Genomic DNA, 22,080 nt, shown 5'->3' with positions numbered 1-22,080 from the left:
TCTCTCCTTTTGCGTGATTGGAATGTAGCCTAGTGCATCGAGGTCAGAGTGACGTTCAGGGCTCCAGCCATTCCTGGCCCTTTCCACCCCTGGCATCCTAGTGTGCGCCCCCCCCTTCAGTCGCTCTGTCACAAGAGACTAGGGGCCTGCGGGACTTGACATCTTTCTGCAGGGCCTGCAAGACAGAGCTGTTCTGCCTGGCCTTTGGTTTGGACTCAGTCTGACCCTTATGTTTCCCTCCCCTTATGGTTTTGGTCTATGGGCTACTTTTAAAATGAGGCTGCATTTTAAACTGTATTTTAACCTGTATTTTGAAGGGGGGGGGAATCCTATTATGTTTTATTGTAATTTTACTGGTGTTAGCCACCCTGGGCCCAGCTCTGGCCGGTGAGGGTGGGGTATGAATCAATTTATTATTGTTATTATTATTGGTCAGTCATTCCAAGTTTAGAGCCTATATACAAACATATGAAGTTACATTCGTACCTCGGAAGTCAAATGGAATCCGTTCCGGGAGTCCATTTGACTTCCAAAACATTCTGAAATCAAGGCGTGGCTTCCAATTGGCTACTGGGAGCTTCTGCAGCCAATTGGAAGCCGCAGAAGTTGCGTTGGACGTTTGGGTTCCAAAGAACGTTTGCAAACCAGAACACTCACTTCTGGGTTTGCAGTGTTTGGGAGTCAAAACGTTCAACTCGCAAGGCATTTTGGATCCAAGGTACGACTGTATTCCCCAACATGTGCAATACTTTACACTTGGTTACAAAGAACCATACAGTGGTACCTCGGTTTAAGAACAGTCCAGTTTAAGAACAATTTGGTTTACAAACTCTGCAAAACCGCTAAGTGTCTTGGTTTGAGAACTTTACTTTGGTCTAAGAATGGAATCCGAATGCTGGAAGGGCACTGGCAGCGAGAGACCTCATTAGGGAAAGTGCACCTCGGTTTAAGAACGACTTCGGTTTAAGAACAGACTTCCGGAACAGATTAAGTTTGTAAACCGAGGTATTTGCCATTTTTATGCTCATTCATCTAGTTTTTGGAATTCCTTTTGCAGCTCCTCACAATCTTTCATTTTTACCACCCTGAAGCATTCCACGTCATCAGCAAAATTGTCCAGATCATTTAGGGAAGATGGCATGAAATAAAATTAACATTATTTTTTTTAAAAAAAAAAGCAAAATGCGTACATCAAAAACTTTAACCAGTTTTATTTTGCTGCACATTAAGAAGCAAGCAATGTATTCTGTTTGCAGTGATCGACAAGTATTGACAGATTTGTTCTTTTGTTAATAAATAATCCAACATTTAAAGGTGGAATAAGTATACTTTTATTTAATAATGTTTGGGCTTCGTGTAATAATTTAACCGTAAAAAGGTAGAAAAGTTCTTTTATACACATCAAAGCACAAAAACATCACTAGCATTGCACATTTAGATTTAATTACACATGTATCTTGAATCATGGTTGTACAAGTCTCTTTTCCAGAGACAGTATATCTGCATTCTAGAAAAAACAACAGGGCAATTCTCATGATTAATCTGAAATGCTTATATGCTAGTGTGGTACCTAGAAATGGGAAGGCCTGGAAAAAAACCTGGGAAAAGGTTTTTTTTTTCAAAGCCGTTGGAAAACCTGGGCTTTTTTCCAATTTTTCCGGGTTTTTTCCAGGACTTCCAATCTCTAGTGGTGCCAGCCTGTTTTGCCACGCTGCTTTGCTTTCCAGAATACTCTCTACAGGACATGAGCATCTACTATTTAGAGAAAACTATGCTTTTCCAGGCATCTACTTATGGATTTGCATGCATCAGAATAAAGTCTTTGGGGGATTTTTGCAAGTTGTGTGTGTCTGTCTCAGTATCACACACAATGGAGTGCAGTATACTTCCCAAAGCGAGGCCAGTATTTCCTTTTTAACCACACAAGGACCTCTATGTACACATCACAGCAGCTGAAACTTGCATCCCTTGTCAACAGCTATGGTTTTAAGAAAATATATATTATGCAATCCCAAGACATACACCAAGATATAACAGAAGTAATAAGAGTTGGAACCTTACGACCCCTAACTGGAACATCCATCAAACGGTCCCTCAAAGATGATATAAAAGCCAGTACCTACATAGGCATTGCCTAAGCCATCCTGATATGAAATGCAAGACTGACGGTTTGCTCTACCACCCTGGTTCTCAGTTTAACAGTAAACAATTTAGAAAAACTAGGAGAAATCAGCTCCTCCAGACCTTTGAAGCCAAATTTTGTGTGTGCATGTTGACTGAATCAAGTGGCAAGATGTTTCTTTTCTCTTACTCCTAACCCTGGAGCACAAGGGGAAAGAGACACATTGGCTATTTCTGTGGCAACTGTTCCTTCGTTCAGTTCCATCTCATGGCATTTTCAAACCATGTCCCAGGGAACTCTAGGACTTCTCTGAAACTTGTCACGGATCCCTCAATATAAAGATCAATGTTGGTGGTTTAGGGAAAGTGTTCCCATAAGGCAGAAACGTTGATCACCATTCTATAGTGTGAAGGATGACTACAGCTGATCACTGGTATTTGCTTTGGGTCAATTCAGTGTCTGCATTTAGATATCTGTACCAGATAACAAGTTCTCAGATGTGTACACTTCCCATGAAATCTTAAGAGAGAGAGGCGTGTGCAACATTAAGCGCACATATCTTTATAATATTTGAAAATGCAAGTCCCATCCTTTCCCGGTTGCTGCTTTCAAGCACGTCAGAGGAACAAGCACACGTTCGTGTGACTTGACGTAAAATCTCTGCCAAGCTAGGTAAATGTAAAATAGGAATTGGCTCATAGAACTACCTCCCACGAAGAAAGGGTGTTATAGTATTCCCTCAAATATGACTTATTTTAGCAAACAACTCTGGCTTTAAGAAGATAAAGTATGGCAGTCCTACGTGCGAAGTGCATTTTTCAGGATAGGACAGTGCCCAGTAGATCTGGGGTAGCCAAGATGAAGACTAAAAACAAATGGAAGGAACTACATTGGCTAGCCCTGGTGTAGGCAATACTAACCTAGGTGAACCAACGGTATAAGGTAGCTTTATGAATTTGTATTATATACGATTATAATGAAGCAGCATAAACTGCTTTCCAATAAGCATTCCCAGGGCAGAGCTTACATTTTTCTAAATGGCACGAACTACGTGACACCCAAGAAGCAACATTAAAATGTACCGTATTTTTCGCTCCATAGGACGCACCCGACCATAGAACGCACCTTGTTTTAGAGGGGGAGAACAAGTGGGAAAATATCTCCCCCTCTAAAACTAGGTGCGTTTTGTGCATTCACCCGAAGCCTCCGCTCTGGAAGCCTTGGAGTCGGTGCGCAATGACCCCTCTCACTCTCCAGGCTTCAGTGAAGGCAACCCGAAGCCTCAGGAGCACGGTGGGAGCCTGCATTCGCTCCATAGGACGCACACACATTTCCCCTTCGTTTTTGGAGGGGAAAAGTGCGTCCTATAGAGCGAAAAATACGGTAATCTACTCTCCCTCTCTCTCTCCCACCCAACACCACTTTGAATAAACTTTTTATTCCTTAAAGGGCAAATTGTGGACAAAATATTTACATCCTCTTGATTAAAATGCTAGGTACCAGACAAATTGGTTTGGGGGGCTTAATCTTCTCCAAGCATTGCCAGTTGACCATCTCTGGTCTTGTCTCATCCTTTACTATAAAGCAGGACCATACACTCATGAGTCAGCTTAGGCATTTCATACCACAATGTGTACTACAGGGGGGAAACGGACTCCTGGCTATTCAAGAAAACTAAGCTACTCCATCTAATCACTAAATTAATTTGAGTGGGAGAGGGGAAGAAGATAATTATTTGCCAACTCCTAACATGATGATCAATCAAGACCATCAGAGGGAACAAATTTCATCAATTTTGTGAACCTGAGACTCGTCTCTCCCCTCAAACAATTGGTGCAATACAAACAACCGGGACCAATCACTACGTATGACTGTATCCAAGAGCAGCACACGGCAAATTCATTTCTGTAGAAAAATATATTTGGAACCTAAAAATGTTCATATGATTATTCCAGATATGGGATTGTACCCAACATTAGTCACGCTCAGAGAAGACCCACTGAAACCCATAGGATTGACTTAAGTAGATTCATTTCAGTGGGTCTATTCTGAGTAAAACAGAGTTGGATGCAACCCATAGTTGCTGTGCAATGAATAGCAATCTCATACAGAAACCTGAAAGTTCCCACTTGTCAGCCCTGAATTAGAATCCTGGGTTACAATTTTCCATGAGAAAGGGGTTTGCATTTATTTATTTTTATAAATAGCTTGTGCCTTTTACCTTTCAGACCTCATAAGAAACAAACACTACTATATCAAATCACAGGTACAAAAACACCTTGCACTACAAATGCCCTTTCTGGTATCCTAAGTCTAAATATGGTAGAACAACTGGCAAAGAACACCCCAGAAATATCTCAAAGTAATGGCTATGGTTTCCCCCCTGTTGTTCAAAAGTACAGCTCTAAATAAAACTTGCAACTCTTAAGAATTCTCAGAAATTTAGCACAGCAGTCCACCACTAGTACACAATGCCTTAAAGCCAGCTCATTTTCCTCCAGTCCCGTTTAAAGAGAGGAAATTACTGGGCATTATGGATGGCACAGAACATTAAAAGTGGGGTAAAAGTAAATTTCCCAGTGGGGAAACACTCACGCCTTTCCTAAGAGGTGTCTGAACACCCTCTGAGCTTCAGGTGGACCTCGCAGTGCACAGCCTCAGCTGCAATCCCTTCCAGATGCAGCTACTCCCTTCCCCATAATTGTGAGAGGGAGGGTTGTGACCCAGTCCAAGACTCCCAATAGATGTTTGGCACTGTGGTGCCAGTACTTTGAGTGCAACGATTTAGGTATGATATAGGTCCTCCCTTCCATAAGTGCTTGTATCCAGGCTGTTCTTGCAGCCACACCAACAGTCTAACTGATGACTCAAGTGGGTCCTACCAACTGCATTTTGTTTCCATTGTTGCCTGGTTTTGGGTATAGTGGGGAGGGCCTTCAAGTGGTTGGTATCACAAGGAGTACAACAGCGTCTTCACTCAGAACAGAACTGAGTGTAAACAAATTAAGTTTGCATTCGAGCCCAATCAAACCCAAATTAGCTAGTCTGATGGAAGCTCATTCAAAATCAAGACCAGGGGAGCCAAACTGTCACTATTGGGTATTGTTGTTGTCTTTTACTAACAGGATATGGAAGTCCACCGTGGACACCTTCCCAATCTGAAGTTACTGATATTATGCATGCAGACAACAAATTTTGTGTGGCTGCTTTAACATCTTACTCACATTCTAAATTATAAATCTACAACCTGACATTCGATTCCAACATCTTCTGCAATAATGCAGAGATACAAATATACAAGTGCCCTATTAACAAATTTTGCTGGCACAACAAATTCATGGGTCATAAAGTGCAATTGTTTTAATAAATATTCAGCCATCTACTATGCTACCCACTGCATGATTCATCTTTTAATCCAAATTGCACATGTATACCACACACCTTTGATCCCTTTTGCCAATTTGCCCCAAGAACACTGCTGCTAAATGCAATTCAGTAATCATGGTCCATCATGCAGAACGTGAGAATTTTAACTTTCTACAGAAGTGTATCATTTCAAATCCAAATTCTACCACATGCTTTTTTTGCCGCACTGTGCTTGACATTCACAAAAAAACATTCACGGCAGCAAAGTATTACTTCAGCAGTCCTGGCAGAAAACTACCTGCAATTTAAATTGAAAGGAATTGTAACAGAGAAATTGCCAAAAGTGAAAGCAAGCACTTGCAGAAGATCTTTGGTACCTGTATAAAGTCAACTGTAATCAATGGGAATTGAAAGGACACAGATCGAAACAGGACGTTGGCAATAAATTTGGACATAGGTGGGCTGTCAGATGATGAGCTGAAATTATTGAATATCTTGACATCTAAACAGAAAAAAAATTCCCAAACTGAACACTTTTTTCATGCAACTTATTTCTCAAGTTCTGGAAGCACAGGGTGATAGCCAATGTTGTTCATTCACTGGGGGAAGAAAATTAGTTCGGTAGACAGGGAAGCCAAGTAGTTCAGGGCAATTCTACCTCCCTCCCTCCTTCCCTGAAAATTCCCTCCAGAGAAATGGGTCAGATTTGCAGGAGTTGCCCCCCCCCCCCACCTTTCTATGGATAAACTTCTTCCATCAGCAGACAGTCAAAAATAGATACCACCCATAAATACCACAACTGCAATTTATGAAAGGTGACAAATATTTTTTTTCCCTTGGACTACTGGTTACAAAAAAGAATGTTTAATCCAATACAACAAGGAATCCGCAGCTTAGCAGTCCTTTGAGTTGCATCCTCTCCAGAAAGGCATCCTTTACATGCAGCCCTTTGCACTACATCTCAAAACGCCAGCTACTCAAACTAAATGTCATTGATTTCAGAATGAATTGCTTTCTGGGAAACTGGCTTCAGAGCATCCTTAGCCCCATTGGAAAACAGAGAAAAGCCAATATGAATATTTTAAAGCTCGAGTTACCAAAACAGTGTTCATATCCAGCTCAATTAACTGCTACTACTAAATGACTCGAGGTGATGACAAAAAAGGTCAAATGAAAACCTGAAGTATGCAGTGAAAAGGTTATTTTTGTACCATGTTCCTAATTAACTGGGTCAGTCATTTCAGATCTGTGCTGATGTTCCACGCACAGAGATGTGGCTTTCACAATTTCCAATGAACAAAAATAATCAACACAAATGGACACTTCCTTTACACATAAATAAGACACACATACAGAGCTGCACTTTCAAAATGTTTAAAAGTCTGGTTTCCTCCTCGTTTTAATTCAGAAAAAATGCAGTTTACTTCATCAAGAAGTCTTTTAATTGCTAGGGTTAAAGGCATCTTTAAGGAAGTGAGTGAGGGGTGGCTTGGGAGACTGCCTTCAGTGAAGGCATAAAAGCTTTCAGGGCCCTCCCCTCTCTCTACCTATGTGTCCCTTATGTAGCCTTCAGATCCACAGGGAAGTGGGTGTGTAGGGATCTGGAGAAATGCAGCTGCTGAGATTGCTGGTTGCCCTGTGGCTTTTAAAAATGACATAAGTCTGATAGGATTTCCTATTACAAATTGCAATGGGAGGGAGACCAGAGAGAGCATAGCAGAAGTATGGGGAAAATTAAAGCAGAGAAAGGAACTGAGTGGGGTATTGCTGCAATCCCCCTTATATTTAATTTTCTGCATGTACATTCTTTAGTGTTGAGAAGCTGGCAAAGTGTGGGGTGGTGTTTTGTTGTTTTTTTTAAAGCATCTGAGCATGTTAAAAATTTCTAAAGTTCTAAAAGTGTAACTCTGGAGGGTGCGCTAGGCCAACACAACGACAGCACTTTCAGAACTAATGTGTTTGCTATATAAGCCCTTTTGAAGCTTCATTAAAAAATAATAATGGGAATTTAAGATATTTTCGGATGGTTTATATACTGCTATTTTTGCTGAACAGAATTTTACCTCTTTGCCAAGTACGGAAGAATAACTGCATGCCAAGTATACGTAATATTATTTAACAAAAAAATGCAAATTCCTTGCACAATGCAAGGAAATTCCTAACTTGTATCATGATCTGGGGACAATAAAATGTACTGAATCACTACAGAATACTAAAGAGTACACAAAATTCCACAAGGAGGAATACATTATTTAAAGACCAAGACTGCTCTCATCTTCCTGGAATGATAAATTGCCCATGTTTGATCAGGGAAAAGTTTCATTCTGCCTACCCAACTTCTTATTATTTCCTGATTAACCTATAGATCGATAATGTTCATCATCTCACAGATAGGAGGTGCTGGACAAGGTAACATAAGATGTTCCACTTCATTCAGCCTTGAAATCAAATTGAAGACTAATTCATTAATTCTTGACTTCTAGAGCTTCCTTCTCAGTCTTTTCTTTAATTTTCTCTTTTTCTTCTAGTTTTTCCTCTTTCTGCAACAGTGACATGATCTCTGCGACTTGGTTAGTAGAAATATCAATATCTTCTTTGTCGATGAGTTCTACCACCTATGCAAATATAAACATATGTTAAATGCACAAGTTACATTGTGCTTTATTCACAATTTTTATGAAACTCTACAATTAAGGAGGAAAATAAGTGAAGCATATATGCCAAAAATGATTTGTAATGTCAACCACAACCCAATTTCAAAATAGTGTGTTGAATCCAAAAGGACAGTGTGGTATTTTCCAAAGAAGTAAGATTGTTGTTGACATGAGTCTGTATAAATTAGAATACAAGGGGGCTGGGTACGTTTAGCCTGGAGAAGAGAAGACTGAAAATTGTTTTGATACTGCTCTGATTTTATAAACTTGTATATTATTCAACATCAATTAGACTTTTGTTTATAAGCTCTGAATCTATATCACATTTTTACAATTTAACCAAACCATAGAATGCACCATACTGCCACAAATTAAGCCAAACTATTTTCATTCTAAGGTCAATTAATTTAAGGGAGGTTTTTTTTCTTCTTCTAAGTCTTAAATTTGTTAAAACAAATTGTTTAAATAACACAAATAACAAACATTAAACAAAACAGGTTACATTCTTCAGCAGACTCACCTTGGAAACATCATCTATGTCAATCTTTCCATCTTTATTTTCATCTAGTGCTTGGGCAAGCCTGTTTAGTTTGCTTTCTGGTATCTTCTGAATCTGTTTCATCACATTGATAAGCTCATTGATACTGATGATATTCTCCCTAAATGGGAAACACAACCTGTATACAGCAAGTAGTTACTACAAGGGGTTTTCAAAAAAACAAACAAACTATATGGCACCAGCCATATTCCATACTGAAAACCAGGGACAGCACATTTATATTCAACTTGATTTAAAAAACTGAAATAAACCAAGACATGCTACTACAGAACCTATGAGGTAACCTGCTTTTCAGAAAAAGGCATCAAAGCCTCCCTCTTTTTCTTATACCTAACAAGTATTCTTCTTCAAGACTTTAGAAACACATACCTAACAAATCCCCTTTGGAGGAGAAAACAGCTTGCCCACTACCATATTTCAAGAAATGTTAAGGTCTAAGTCCTGCTCAGGACCAATCTTAAGAGAAGTCTTCTTAAACTTCAAGGAACGCCAGAAGCATTTCTGAGATGCTTGAGAACCAGTGATAATTTACATTTCATTATTTTCTACTACTTAGAAGCAGCATATTTTTTAATTACTTGTTTGATGGCATATCATCGCTTACATTTGTCTTGTAGTAATTTTGATTGGGGTTATTAAAATTTAGCTCGAGAAAAGCATCATAAATTACTTTTACTTATTTAGTGGGAGTTATTCGTATATGAATTACAGGGATCCAGGACCAAAACTAACGCTTCCTAATATTTCAACTTGAGTTGATTCCAGGCAAGGGCATAATATTGTAAACAGGTGTTGACTTATTGCAGCTAGGCCATTGGCAAAGGTTTTGTTTTTTTTAAATAATAATCAGATTTCTCCCAGAAAGGGAAATCTAGATAAAGCAGGTAGAAAATATGGGCTATTTTGATGACATCATCATGCCATTAAAAACTCTCTGGGGCAACCGCCCTTTGAATACTGTGGGCAATTCCATGTTGTGGAGCAGCACAATGTTCCAAAGGCAACCAAAATTATTAAGGGGATAGAGCAGCTCCCCAATGAGGAAAAATTAAAGCATTTGGGGATTTTTAGTTTAGGGACGCGCGTGGCGCTGTGGGTTAAACCACAGAGCCTAGGACTTGCCGATCAGAAGGTCGGCGGTTCAAATCCTCATGATGGGGTGAGCTCCCATTGCTCGGTCCCTGCTCCTGCCCACCTAGCAGTTCGAAAGCACGTCAAAGTGCAAGTAGATAAATAGGTACCGCTCCGGCGGGAAGGTAAACAGTGTTTCCGTGTGCTGCTCTGGTTCGCCAGAAGCGGCTTAGTCATGCTGGCCACATGACCCACAAGCTGTACGCTAGCTGCCTTGGCCAATAAAGCAAGATGAGCGCCGCAACCCCAGAGTCGGTCACAACTGGACCTAATAGTCAGGGGTCCCTTTACCCCTTTACCTTTACTAGTATAGAGAAAAGGTCAGGAAGAGGCAAAATTACACAAGTGTAGAAAATTGTGCATGGAAGAGTGGATAGAATTTGTTTTTCTCCCTCTCTGGTGATACTGGAGTCCCTCTCACATGACCTGGGCTCATCTAATGGAACTGAACGTGGACAGATTCAACTCAGATGGCTTTGAAAGATTAGACAAAATCATAGGAGTCAATGCTTTAAGTGGAATAATCAGATCAATAAATTAAAGTGGAAATAAAATTTGGTATTATATGATTTTGTATATGTTTTGTAATAAGCATGTACTTGGTCTCATTCACTATTTATGTTATGATTAGAATAAATTATCCATGTAAATATTTTGGAACTGATACGCAAGAGTTCGGATTGAAAAAGTCTGAGAGGCACTTCCTTCTGCAAAGGAATCAACCCATATTCACAAGAACAATCCCCTACTTGTATCACCTGACACTTACCCAATGGGAGGGCTAGCACTACTGTCCAGCTGTCCATCCACCACTTTTTGTTCTGTCTCCAACTCCGTGATAATTTTGTCAATCTGCCCAATCATTCGGTTCACTCTTTTAGTCAATCTCTTGCTTGCTTTAGACTCTTCAACTATTTCTTCTTCTCCCTCCTTAGACAACTCCTTGATCTCTTGCAAATCCTGAGGATCAAGCAAACAACATGGTTCATAAAACCATAGTATTTCGCAAAAATCAGAGGTATCTGGTGCATTGGATGTTGCATGTACATCCAAAAGACAACTGCAGAATATCAAGGTTATGGTAAGACAGAAGAGAGTTAGGAATATTTTTAAATACAGTATTCCTATTCCTGGGGGCTACTTTTTAAAGCATCTTGTTGAATGGCTACATAGTTCTCCACTTAAGCATCCTCTACAGCAGGAGTGAGAAACGTTTTTCTCAACCCTGGCAAGCTCACCTCGCTTGTCAATCACACCAGGTGATATGCTTTGCAGCCCTATCTGTTGGGAACTCAACATGCAGTACAGCCCTGCACTGCTCTTTGAACCTCTGGGTTTCAGGAGCAGCACATAGCTGTCAACCGTCCCTTATTTGGTGGGAAACTCCCTTATCCCAGCGCCGTGTCCCGCTGCTGTCCCTTATTGATGATGTCCCTTAAATTTCCCGGGTTTCAAAGGAAGCAGCTCCTTTCCCTCCCTCCCTGCCGGCCAGGGAGGAGGGAGGCTCCAACTGTGTTGCTTGGCTGCATTACTCACCCAATAAGGAGTCTAAGAACAACTGCGGGGTGGAGCTTGCATGCCTTGTGCCGATCAAATCGGCCGCATTGCCTGGGGACTCGCCTTTGCTCAGCGCTTCCCAGCGGAGAGGTGATGGTGGTTTTCCTTGCTGCATCCCCTTTGCCGGGTTGCTGCGCTGTGGGAACCACCGTTTGAGGCTTCTTTTGGCTGCTGATACTTTATTTTTGAGGCTGCTGGTCCCTTATTTTCAAATCTGTAAGTTGACAACTATGGTCAACATGGAGCAACAAGAAGCAGCTGGCCACCACCATGGGTACCCTTTTCACTATCACAGCAGCTGGTGGATTCAAGGAAGGGGGTCTGGTGTGGCTTGAAAGAGATCGATTTGTGACAATCTTCCTATTATGTGGCTTCAAAAAGCTATGGGGGTTCAGACCTCACTTCTGGCTTGTACTCAGGTGCTTGGAAAAGTTATTTGTCTTTCAGCCTCACTAGTCTGCATTCTGTGAGAGAGGGGTTTACTGAGTGGCCATACCCACCACGGCAGCCCTGTTATGACACGGCCAAGGACACTCTCAAAATTCATACCTCACTATATTCCTGCACATCATCTCTGAGCTCCTCAAGCTCCTCCTTTTCCTTTGTTAGCGATTTCTTTTGTTCCTTCAGTTTGCTACAAGCATCACTTAACAAGTCAATCTCTTCTTTGGTTATTTCTTCACCCTAAAAAAAAAGTGGAGGAGGGAGAGAAATGAAATAATTGTTATAAAGAGAGTGTCCCTTCCAGAAAACGGTTGGAACTACTCTTATGTTTTCAACATCTTTATTTTACCTTTTTAATAATAATAAAAAATTAAGTGTAATTCCATGGGAAATCCAGAACTTTCTGATCATCAAGATGTGTATAGATAAACGATGATACCAATAGCACAGGATTATAATTACCTGTCCTATATTGGAGTTGTTAAATGATCTTAAAATAACTAGACCCCTAATTAATAGGATTGCTTAATGCAGTATATACAGGCTGAGTGAAAAATCAACCCAGACTCCCAAACTTCTACCCGGCACAAATGCAACAGACACAGTGCAAGCTGTGAGATGTGCAACCATCTTGTCCCACCAAAACAGAGAGAAGTGATGTGCTTAGGTGGCTGGCTCTGTTGAAAAAGCACCACCGTGACATGGTTTTTCCATGTCTATCAGACAACACCCACTTTACATGCCAACATGGTTTATCACCATGCTGAACAGGATTCAGAAAGGTATGTATGTCTAGATATTGTTTTATATGTGCGACATAAGTTGCATCTATCACCTGCATGAACCACTTAACCTTTCAACGTGTACCTGCTCGCTTATCTGGACTGCAAAAGTTGTTCATGTAACGTATGACGTAGCTGTAAGTTAAGGAAGGTGGAAGCCATCGTTACAAAATCTTCTGGAGATACCTTGCAGGTTTTCTTGGCTAACAGTTTCATATATGGCTCATGCATAAAGTCCAACACACAAGTTTCCTTTACACTCCCAGAGGGTTTCAAAAGCAATTGCTATTGGTTGAGATGAAAACCAGAGAATGCACAATCACTGGCCAAGTCCTCTCTGGGCAAAAGGGGAAGTCTGAAGATCTGTATATCGTTTCTGACTCCATGAAACAATCTTCTACAAGATTTTTTAATACTTGCAAGAGAGAAAAGGCAGCAATTGTGTAGTGCCTTTTTCTTGTCGGTACTTATTTTTCTCCGCACTGCCTAGAATAACTAAGCCTGCTTCTTGGGGGCTGAGAAAGAGGAGAAGATGGAAATTTGCTAGAAAAAGTAAAGGATAGTGCTTGTGGGGAAAGAGGCACATTAAGTTTTCCAGTAAGAAATTTGATCAAAATACTAAAGCCTAAAATAAGGGGGGGGGGGGATCCTAGAATTTCCACAGGCCAAGTGACATCACAGGAGGGTCACTTAGAACAGTGTTTCTCAAAGTTGGGTCTCCAGCTGTTGTTGGACTACAACTCACATCATCCCTGACCACCGGCCCTGCTAGCTAGGGATGATGGGAGTTGTAGTCTGACATCAGCTAGAGGCCCAACTTTGAAAAACACAGACTTGTGTCTAAGACAACTATTGGGCACATCAGAGTTTAGAATTTAACAGAAATGATATTGCTCATAAGCCATTTTACTACTTCTAGTAGGTGCTTTTAAAGTTCAAGTTTTCAATGTTCCAGAAATAAAAAAGCATTCCTAACCTTAACACATAGCCACCACAGCCATGCTTCAAACTTTGCAGCATGAAAATAACAAGAACTAATAAGTAGACATCCATGTTCTTACGACTACTTCTATGCAAGAGGTACACAATTACTAAATTATAAAGCTATGAAGTACACCAGTGGCGGCCAACTCTTTTTGGAAAATGTACCACAAGTTAATTGCAAACTAGTTGATAGGGTCACTTTTTATGCCATAACTAGGTTCACATGACCTTCAGGAGAACCACAATCTCCCACAGCCTCCGGGCCCAAGTTGGCTACCCATGAAGTACGCTATACAGAATGCTAAACTATACTATACAAGATTACTACACAAGAGCAAATATATATTATGCACTGTGATTAATTTATAAATATTAGAAAAAGCTAATCAATCTAGTTAAGAATATGATACAGAAACCTCCATGTCAAATCTTCCATATCTACTAACCCAGATAGTACATTTCAAAGAAGTGTGAATTCTTGCTATTGTTGAAACAGAGGTAAGCTGGCAGGCTTAACCCATAAAACCCCAATTGTTGTTGTTTTTTAAGTGGGTGCTGAAGAATCTAAATGAAAAATACCAAATGAAGATCTCTTTCGAGTCAATATACTCTTCACTGGGGAATATTAAGACTAGTGGAAGGAATAGAGAGAGTCTCCTAACCATTCAGGTTTGGAAGTACAGTGGCACTTCAGGTTACATACGCTTCAGGTTACAGACTCCGCTAACCCAGAAATAGTGCTTCAGGTTAAGACCTTGCTTCAGGATGAGAACAGAAATCGGGCTCCGGCGGCACGGCGGCAGCAGGAGGCCCCATTAGCTAAAGTGGTGCTTCAGGTTAAGAACAGTTTCAGGTTAAGAACAGACCTCCGGAACCAATTAAGTACTTAACCCGAGGTACCACTGTAGCCTAACCAGCCTTATTTTAATTATTTTAACCAGTTCTTGAGCAAAGAGGCTTCCCAAAATCTATAGCTTAGAATGTGTGGGCCTTGTTGGACTCCCAATGAGCAGAAATGGTGGGAGATAATAGTCCAGGCACACATGAAGGTCTACAGGTTCCCATCCCTAACATAGACAGTAGAGAGCCTGTACCTATAATTTTTCTTAATGGACAATTTGGAGAAGTTTAAACTTGTTTCAAGTGCAGTGCAGCTTAGTGTGAATCTGCATCTTTCATAACTGGATTCATTAGCTAATTTAGACAGAATTAACAACCACCCCAGAGTCACTGTTCATTGCAGAATTTACACAGGAGACCCAAAACGTTGTCCTGATTTATTGTCACCTGCACAACTATGTCCCCAGATTTCAGCCACTTACTATGTTATGCAAATGAAAAACACCTGTAATTAAAAAAAAACAAAAAAAACAGCAGCTCTTCCACAAAATCTATTGATTTTCTTGGATGAGAGTTAATCTTGCAACAGCCCAACATGGAAAGTATTGTGGTGCGTTGCAGTATATTCGCTCTCAGCCTTGCCCACTATTCACCTTGATGCCCTCCAATACGGGTGCTGTATCTTTCAAAGTCTCTGAATGCAGGGTCAAGTCCACCTTTGCCAGTTCTTGTTCGGTATCCACAGCTATCTTGCTCTCCTTTATATGCACAGCTGACGTATCAAGATCTATTGCATCCACCTCCTTCTAAAACACAAAGTGACAACATCGTATGAAACCCGGAACTTAAAAGCACATTTTGAACACGACCCCAAGTTCCACCTTTGAAGCTCTATGCATGGCATTTGACAGTTCCAACGCACGTTCTTGATGGGGAGAGAAGGAATTATATCAGTTGTTGTCTCTGGCTGGTGAGTGGGACTAATTTCATTTCACCTTCATGTCTGCATTTGCAAAGCAGCTGAAAGGGCAGGAAAGAGGAGTTCTTGATCCACTGGGTAGTGGTACAGGTTGAGGCCCCTCCCAATGATATAATTTTTGCCGAGAGGGGAAAGAATTCTGCCAGCAGCTTTTGATTGGGGCCAGGTTGCTTCTGTATATGCAATATAATGATCATTATGGGAAAGGCAATACAGTGGTACCTCGGATTACATACACTTCAGGTTACATACGTTTCAGGTTACAGACTCCGCTAACCCAGAAATAGTGCTTCAGGTTAAGAACTTTGCTTCAGGATGAGAACAGAAATTGTGCTCTGACAGCGCAGCAGCAGCAGGAGGCCCCATTAGCTAAAGTGGTGCTTCAGGTTAAGAACAGTTTCAGGTTAAATACGGACCTCCGGAACGAATTAAGTACTTAACCAGAGGTACCACTGTATGTAGGAAGAGACTCTACAGGCAGCAGCTCCTGTAACACTGAATTCCTTTCAATCTTTTTTTGGGGGGGACCATACATTTTCCTCTTTCACAAAGGATTACAGAAGGTCACAGGTTTGTGCAGAATTGTGATACTAAAAATTAGAGCCCTTACAGTGAACCATTTTTTTAAAATTAAAAAACAGTTGGGAGTTTGGCATAAGAAGTGCTTAAAACTATCCTGTAACCAGTGCAAGCCGACAACTTCCTCCTACTTTTACATATCAAACCCCTGATCTGTGTGATTAAGCTTCTGAAACAGTTGCAGAAAAAAATGTATGCATCCAAGTGCCCCTTTGCATCGTGACCATCATATGTATTTATTATTGTATTTATTATATGTATTTATTACATATTTGGAAGTTGCCCATTTGGAAAAAGTGCAAAATCAACTTCACAGACAGTTAAGGGAGACTGGGAAAAAAAGGCAATTTTAAATAAGGATGGAGTAAAGCGTTTACAACCAATACTCGTGCCTTTTTAAAGAGCCTACCCTTTCAGCGACCTGAAGAGTCTCTTTGGCCTTCTCAGCAGCTTCTGAAAGCCTTTCCAATTCTTTTTCTTGGTTTTCTTTCCTAATGGCTTCTTCCTCCTGAAGGGTTGCCTCCAGTCTGGCTTTGTTGTCCACTTTTTCTCCTTCCACTTCTGCCGCTTTAACTTGAGCTTCTTTGGCCTAAAACAAAAATAATAAAAACCAATCAACTTTCCAGATTTTACACTGTTCTATAGGAATTTTAACAGAAGAGTAAACTTAGTACTAGCAGTCTGGTCTAGCTGTTTACTTCTGCATTCTACAATGTAAGAAACTCCAACCAAAGCTATGCTGCTCACTCACACAGGGTGCAAGAAGAGTAATACTTCCCAGTCAGTTATTTAACACCCTTAGCACTACTCCACATCACACAGGAAAACTGATGCAGATAAATGACAATAGCAAACTTTTATTACATATGCGATTTAGATTGGGCATAGGCAAACTCGGCCCTCCAGATGTTTTGGGACTACAACTCCCATCATCCCTAGCTGTCAGGGAACTGCCATCGGAGCTAGAGGCAGAGGCAAGGCTCCAAAGTGATGCTGGAGAAGGGCCCAGCAGGGAGAGAGGCAGCTCATCGGCTGGGGAAGGAAATCAGCGTAACACCAGGGATAAAGGGGGGCAGATGGGGGAATTGGCGAGGGGGCTCCAGGACTCCTCGCCGGAGACCAGCGGGGAGAGCATGGGTCCTCCGCTGCCCACACCCACCCTGCGCAGAAGACTTCCGCGCAGGGAGAGTAGGCGGAGACTTGGAATTTGGAATTTGCTGTTTTGCAAACCTACTCAAAAATCTTTTAAATTTCAGCAGGCAAGGCTCATGAGTTCATCATGAGTGATGAACCTGCATTTTAAAAATGATATTATCAAACAAGTCTGCCTTTGCTTTCATAGTATTATTATTAGTTTGTTTTGATTGTTTTAACTGTTCCAAGCTTCCCTGAGCAATGTAAACAAAGGATGGACCAAAAGGTTTTTTCTTATTCTGTTTTTTACACTAATGGTAAGGGATGAATTATGTCTTGCGTGCTATACTGTTTATCACAAAACTAATTAATCCTCTCTAATCTCTGCTTTTTCTTTTATTTGCTTTGAACATCAGGGATCAATCCACCATCCATAGAACTGTAAAGGATGATACAAGAACAGTTGGTTTTGTAAATCACCATAAACACAGTCTACAGCACAAAAGCAGTATTTTTCGCTCTATAGGACGCACTTTTCCCCCTCCAAAAATGAAGGGGGAAAGTGTGTGCGACCTATGGAGCGAATGCAGGTTTCGCTGAAGCCTGGAGAGCGAGAGGGGTCGGTGCGCACCGACCCCTCTCGCGTTCCAGGCTTCAGGAAGCTATCCACAAGCCTGCGGAGCCCGGCGGGAACTCCTGCTTGGCTCCGCAGGCTTGCAGACAGCTGCCTGCAGCCCGAAGCCCGGGAAGCGCGGCGCTGTGCACCCTGGGCTTTGGGCAACTCTTCCCCCCACCGCCAGCCCCACAAGCTGTTTTTGTTTTTGTTTTTTTTTATAATATTTATTAAATTTTTGTTTGACAATAAAGATATATAAAAAAAAAAACATACCAAATTCAGATATCCTCATTTCATAAACATCCTTGGACTTCCTCACGCCTCTTGTTCCTACTCTCTAAACTCATAGGTTTTACCAGCAAATTATTAACTTAATTTAATTTGTCTATTAAAATTTCCCAATATTCAAATCTCAAATTTAATCTTTTAAATTTCCCTTGTCAAAGGTTAATTATAGAATACCATTTATCCACAATTTATCTTATTTTTCAATTACATTAACTTTTACACATATAGATTATTAATTTGTTGGAGCCCTGATGTTGCAGATCTTACATTTTTCTTAACATTCATACAGTTTACAATGCTTTTGTAGATAGTCTTTAAACTTCTTCCAGTTCTCCCCACAAGCTGTTTTTGAGAGGGAGAACAAGAAATTATTTTTTTTTCCTATTCTCCCCCTCCTATGGTCCGGTGCGTCCTATAGAGCGAAAAATACGGTAGTTTCAACCTCAGCTAGGTGACTAAAGTAGGTCTTACTCAGTGCCTTTTTTTCTAAAAATAAAATGTTTAGGGGTACAGTCATACCTTGGGTTACAGACGCTTCAGAACGGGTTACTTCTGGGTTTTGGCGCTCGCGCATAAGCGCTAAATTGCGCTTTGCGCAGAAGCACCGGATCACAACCCATGCGTGCGCAGACGTGGCGCTGCGGGTTGCAAGTGTGCCTCCCACACGGATCACGTTCACAACCCGAGCGTCCACTGTACTCTCCTTTTGACTCAAGGAAATCACCGTTTTATAGTTCAAATTGGGAAAAATAAATACAGTAAATGGACAAAAGTGCAAAGATTCACAAAATGCTTAGGGGTATGTGTACCGCTGCATCCCCCAGAAAAAAGCACTGGTCAATATGCACTTACTCGCCCTGCTCCTGCACTCTGACCACTAGCTTGACTTATAAAAATTAACCCAGTGCAGCTTCTCTTCACCACAGAGATAAGGCGTGGAAAAAAACTTCAGTTGTTAAATTTGTGCATTAAATAAATTGCAATATCAACTAGATATCTGTATTCAAATGGTAAAGCATGAATGAGAAATGAGACGGTGCAAATTTGCTGTGAATCAACAAGTAGCATTGTTCTGGATGAGAGATGAAAAGTCTTCAGAATGTGGAACATCCCCAGCACTAGAATTATACTACACTGAATATAATGGCTGTAGCAGAAAAGGCCCCCTAAGGAACAAAGATTTTAGATTCAATGGTGTTAACAGAATGTAGTTGCAATTTAAATACGACATACCACACTTTCAGGTAGTGTTTGCAGGGTTGTTTTAAGCTGGTCAGCTGGTGAAAGAGTATCTGGAAGGTACATAGCTCTGGATAAAATCAGCAGTGAAGTTGGGATTTCCTGGTTCAGATGCAAGTCTAACCACTGCAATTAAAAGATAAAGTATTAGAACAGTACAGTACATCATTCTGCACTCCAAAACACTTATGAACTGGGTAAATCAACCTTAATCCATTTATTTTTCAACTGCTAGTGAACTTCTGAATAAAAGTGCTGCTCATCAAGGATTTGGGGCAGGTGAATATCATGTTAAACAGATATCTGATAACAGATAGTATTTCCTAGGTAAACAACTCTCGGTGTGGGACACTGATATGTGTTTGCAGCAAGTATATTTGCCTCATAGCAACAGACCTGCTCAATGCAAAGATTGTGGACGTCACAGGACTAGGAGGGTTGGAAAGGTACGACAGCAGGGTAGGAGAGCAGAAAAAATGACAGCATAGTTCACATCTGGCAACCAATGGGTAAAGGTAAAGGGACCCCTGACCATTAGGTCCAATCGTGACCGACTCTGGGGCTGCAGCACTCATCTCACTTTATTGGCCAAGGGAGTCTGCGTACAGCTTCCGGGTCATGTGGCCAGCATGACTAAGCCGCTTCTGGCGAACCAGAGCAGCGCACGGAAATGCCGTTTACCTTCCCGCTGGAGTGGTACCTATTTATCTACTTGCACTTTGACATGCTTTCAAACTGCTAGGTTGGCAGGAGCTGGGACTGAGCAACGGGAGCTCACCCCGTCGCGGGGATTCGAACCACGACCTTCTGATCAGCAAGTCCTAGGCTCTGTGGTTTAACCCACAGCGCCACCCACGTCCCATAACCAATGGGTAAACAAGCCTAAAAAACTTGGGACACTAATTTTCACGGCCCTCTTGTGGCTACGTGGCTCAGGCGTCAACTCTGGAAGTATTAGAAGGCCTTTGCTCTAGGAAGCTTAGTTTGGTCAGAATACAGAGTATACATTTCCAGGTTTAATGCTAAATGCATTACTTCTGGTAAATGAAGGACCAAGATGCAATGCCAAAACACACACAGCACAAGCTGCTTTTGGGTGATCAAAAGCTCATGTCCCTTCTTTCTTCATCAGTACCTGCTTAAGCTGATCCCTCAAACGGTCTTCTGTTACGCCAAGTGCTCTCATGCCTCTTGCACGACATGCTGCTTGTAGCTCTTTAACCGTCAGGCTATCCACATTTTCCTCAGCGATCAGCTAGACAAACACAAATATCAATAACTATACTAAACACTGTGAAGAAATTATCTTCGTCACCTAATAATACAATCATTACAAGAAAGCAGGATATCATTACAGGATGGAATTCAGTTTAGTGCCATACAAGGGCTGCCAAGTACGTTCTAAGCAACTGTTCTATGTTTCGTGGTAAGACTATAGCTGCCCCATAGCAAGTCTAATTGTGAAAAAGACCCAACATTCCCAGATGAATGAAATTCTGCATTCCACAATGCAGTTGCTTAAAGTAATTTTAAAAGCAATTAGAAACAACAGAAGCAACTGGAAAATTTGTAGCAAAAGGGAATTCTCTTACTTTATCATCTGCTTTTATAGATCTCAACCTCATTATTAGCTGAAAACGAAGAAAATTATTTGTCCCGATTGATTGAAGTTCTAACAGTTTACAGAGAGCAACCAACTGAGGTCTTGTGAGATTATCAAGGGTTAGCTCATCTTCAAATAGTTTAGAGAATCGTAAAATTTCTTCGTTGCTTGGTCTTTCACCAGTTTCACGGATCTGAAAGTAGAAAACACATTTTATAAGACTTAAAGCTACATTCCCTCAACTTTTATTTAAGAAATGTGCAGTTCTTTAATAATATATGGGATAAGCCTCAGTCTCATGACTCCACACTTATGTAATTTGGAATCAAGTGAAAAATCCTGACGCCGTCAGTTTTCCTTTGAAGCAACGGCCATAGCACCTACATATAACTCTCTCTATCAGACAAGCAAGAAGAATTGCCACCATTCAAGTACGCATCCCAGCCCGACACTTGAGGAGGATGCAGAGCAGGCCCAGAGAACACAGGTCTTAGGTTTCCCACCCTCATTGACCAAGTCATGCCAAAGCAGGAAGTTCACGGCTACAACATCCATGGTAGGTTGTTATCCGACCTCTGCTTAAAAGCCTCCACCCAAAAGAAAAAGGGTTATTCGCTACTGCTGCTAGAATTTTGATACACCGAGAATAGGAGGTGCAATGCAGGTGGCAATCACTGACTACCCCAACTCCAGTCTGAACGTTCTGTAGCTGGACAAAGGCAAGCACACATTTGAGTGGGGCAGGCCATAAGCTTGCTTTCCATGCACTGCTCCGCGTAGGAAGAAGGCTGTACTGAATGAAGGCAGTGTTGTCATCTTAAATTGGTTGTTAACCAGACTGGACAAGCTGTATTTCAACAGTTTTGAAAATGGGGGCTTATGCATGGAAGAACACTATATGTGCTCTTTACATTTTTAAAAATCTGAAGCTATCTATTTTTAAAGTAACCTGTAGCAGTTCGAAGTATTTGGATCCCCTATCCTGTAATTCTCTTTTAAATGTCTACCACTTTCATTTGAAAAACATGCACAGCGGAAATGTGGTATGGCGGGGATCTCAGACTCTTCTTGCCGTGATAATCAGATGTGACCTGCCCAGTGAAACAGAGGCTCAAAGCTAGATTCCTGGCAACCGCAGCACTGCCACTTACCAAGAGGGAAAAGGGGAAAATAGCAGGGAGGTCAGTGCAGCTCCTTCACCAT

General features: G+C 41.2%; 1 protein-coding gene across 5 annotated transcripts in view; it reads right to left on the bottom strand.

The window, feature by feature from the left end:
* Window positions 1-1,187: 1,187 nt before the first annotated feature.
* The window catches only part of LETM1 (leucine zipper and EF-hand containing transmembrane protein 1), a 32,533-nt gene continuing 11,640 nt past the window's right edge, over window positions 1,188-22,080 (bottom strand). Inside the window, exons 6-14 of one of the 5 annotated variants that reach the window (XM_083738330.1) lie at window positions 20,867-21,070; window positions 20,410-20,529; window positions 19,269-19,400; window positions 16,407-16,586; window positions 15,093-15,245; window positions 11,939-12,073; window positions 10,602-10,792; window positions 8,663-8,801; window positions 1,188-8,103 (exon numbers count right to left, since the gene is read on the bottom strand). In XM_083738330.1, coding sequence (XP_083594456.1) covers window positions 7,954-8,103; window positions 8,663-8,801; window positions 10,602-10,792; window positions 11,939-12,073; window positions 15,093-15,245; window positions 16,407-16,586; window positions 19,269-19,400; window positions 20,410-20,529; window positions 20,867-21,070 — 1,404 coding nt within the window. In that variant the 3' untranslated portion in view covers window positions 1,188-7,953. Of the gene's footprint in view, window positions 8,104-8,662; window positions 8,820-10,601; window positions 10,793-11,938; window positions 12,074-15,092; window positions 15,246-16,406; window positions 16,587-19,268; window positions 19,401-20,409; window positions 20,530-20,866; window positions 21,071-22,080 lie in introns of all 5 variants that reach the window. The other 4 variants (XM_083738331.1, XM_083738329.1, XM_083738328.1 and 1 more) reach the window with 4 other exon arrangements.

Source organism: Podarcis gaigeae (genome assembly GCF_964106915.1).
Source record: "Podarcis gaigeae genome assembly, chromosome: 5".
Lineage (NCBI taxonomy): Eukaryota > Metazoa > Chordata > Lepidosauria > Squamata > Lacertidae > Podarcis > Podarcis gaigeae.
This window is presented reverse-complemented; position numbering and strand designations above follow the sequence as displayed.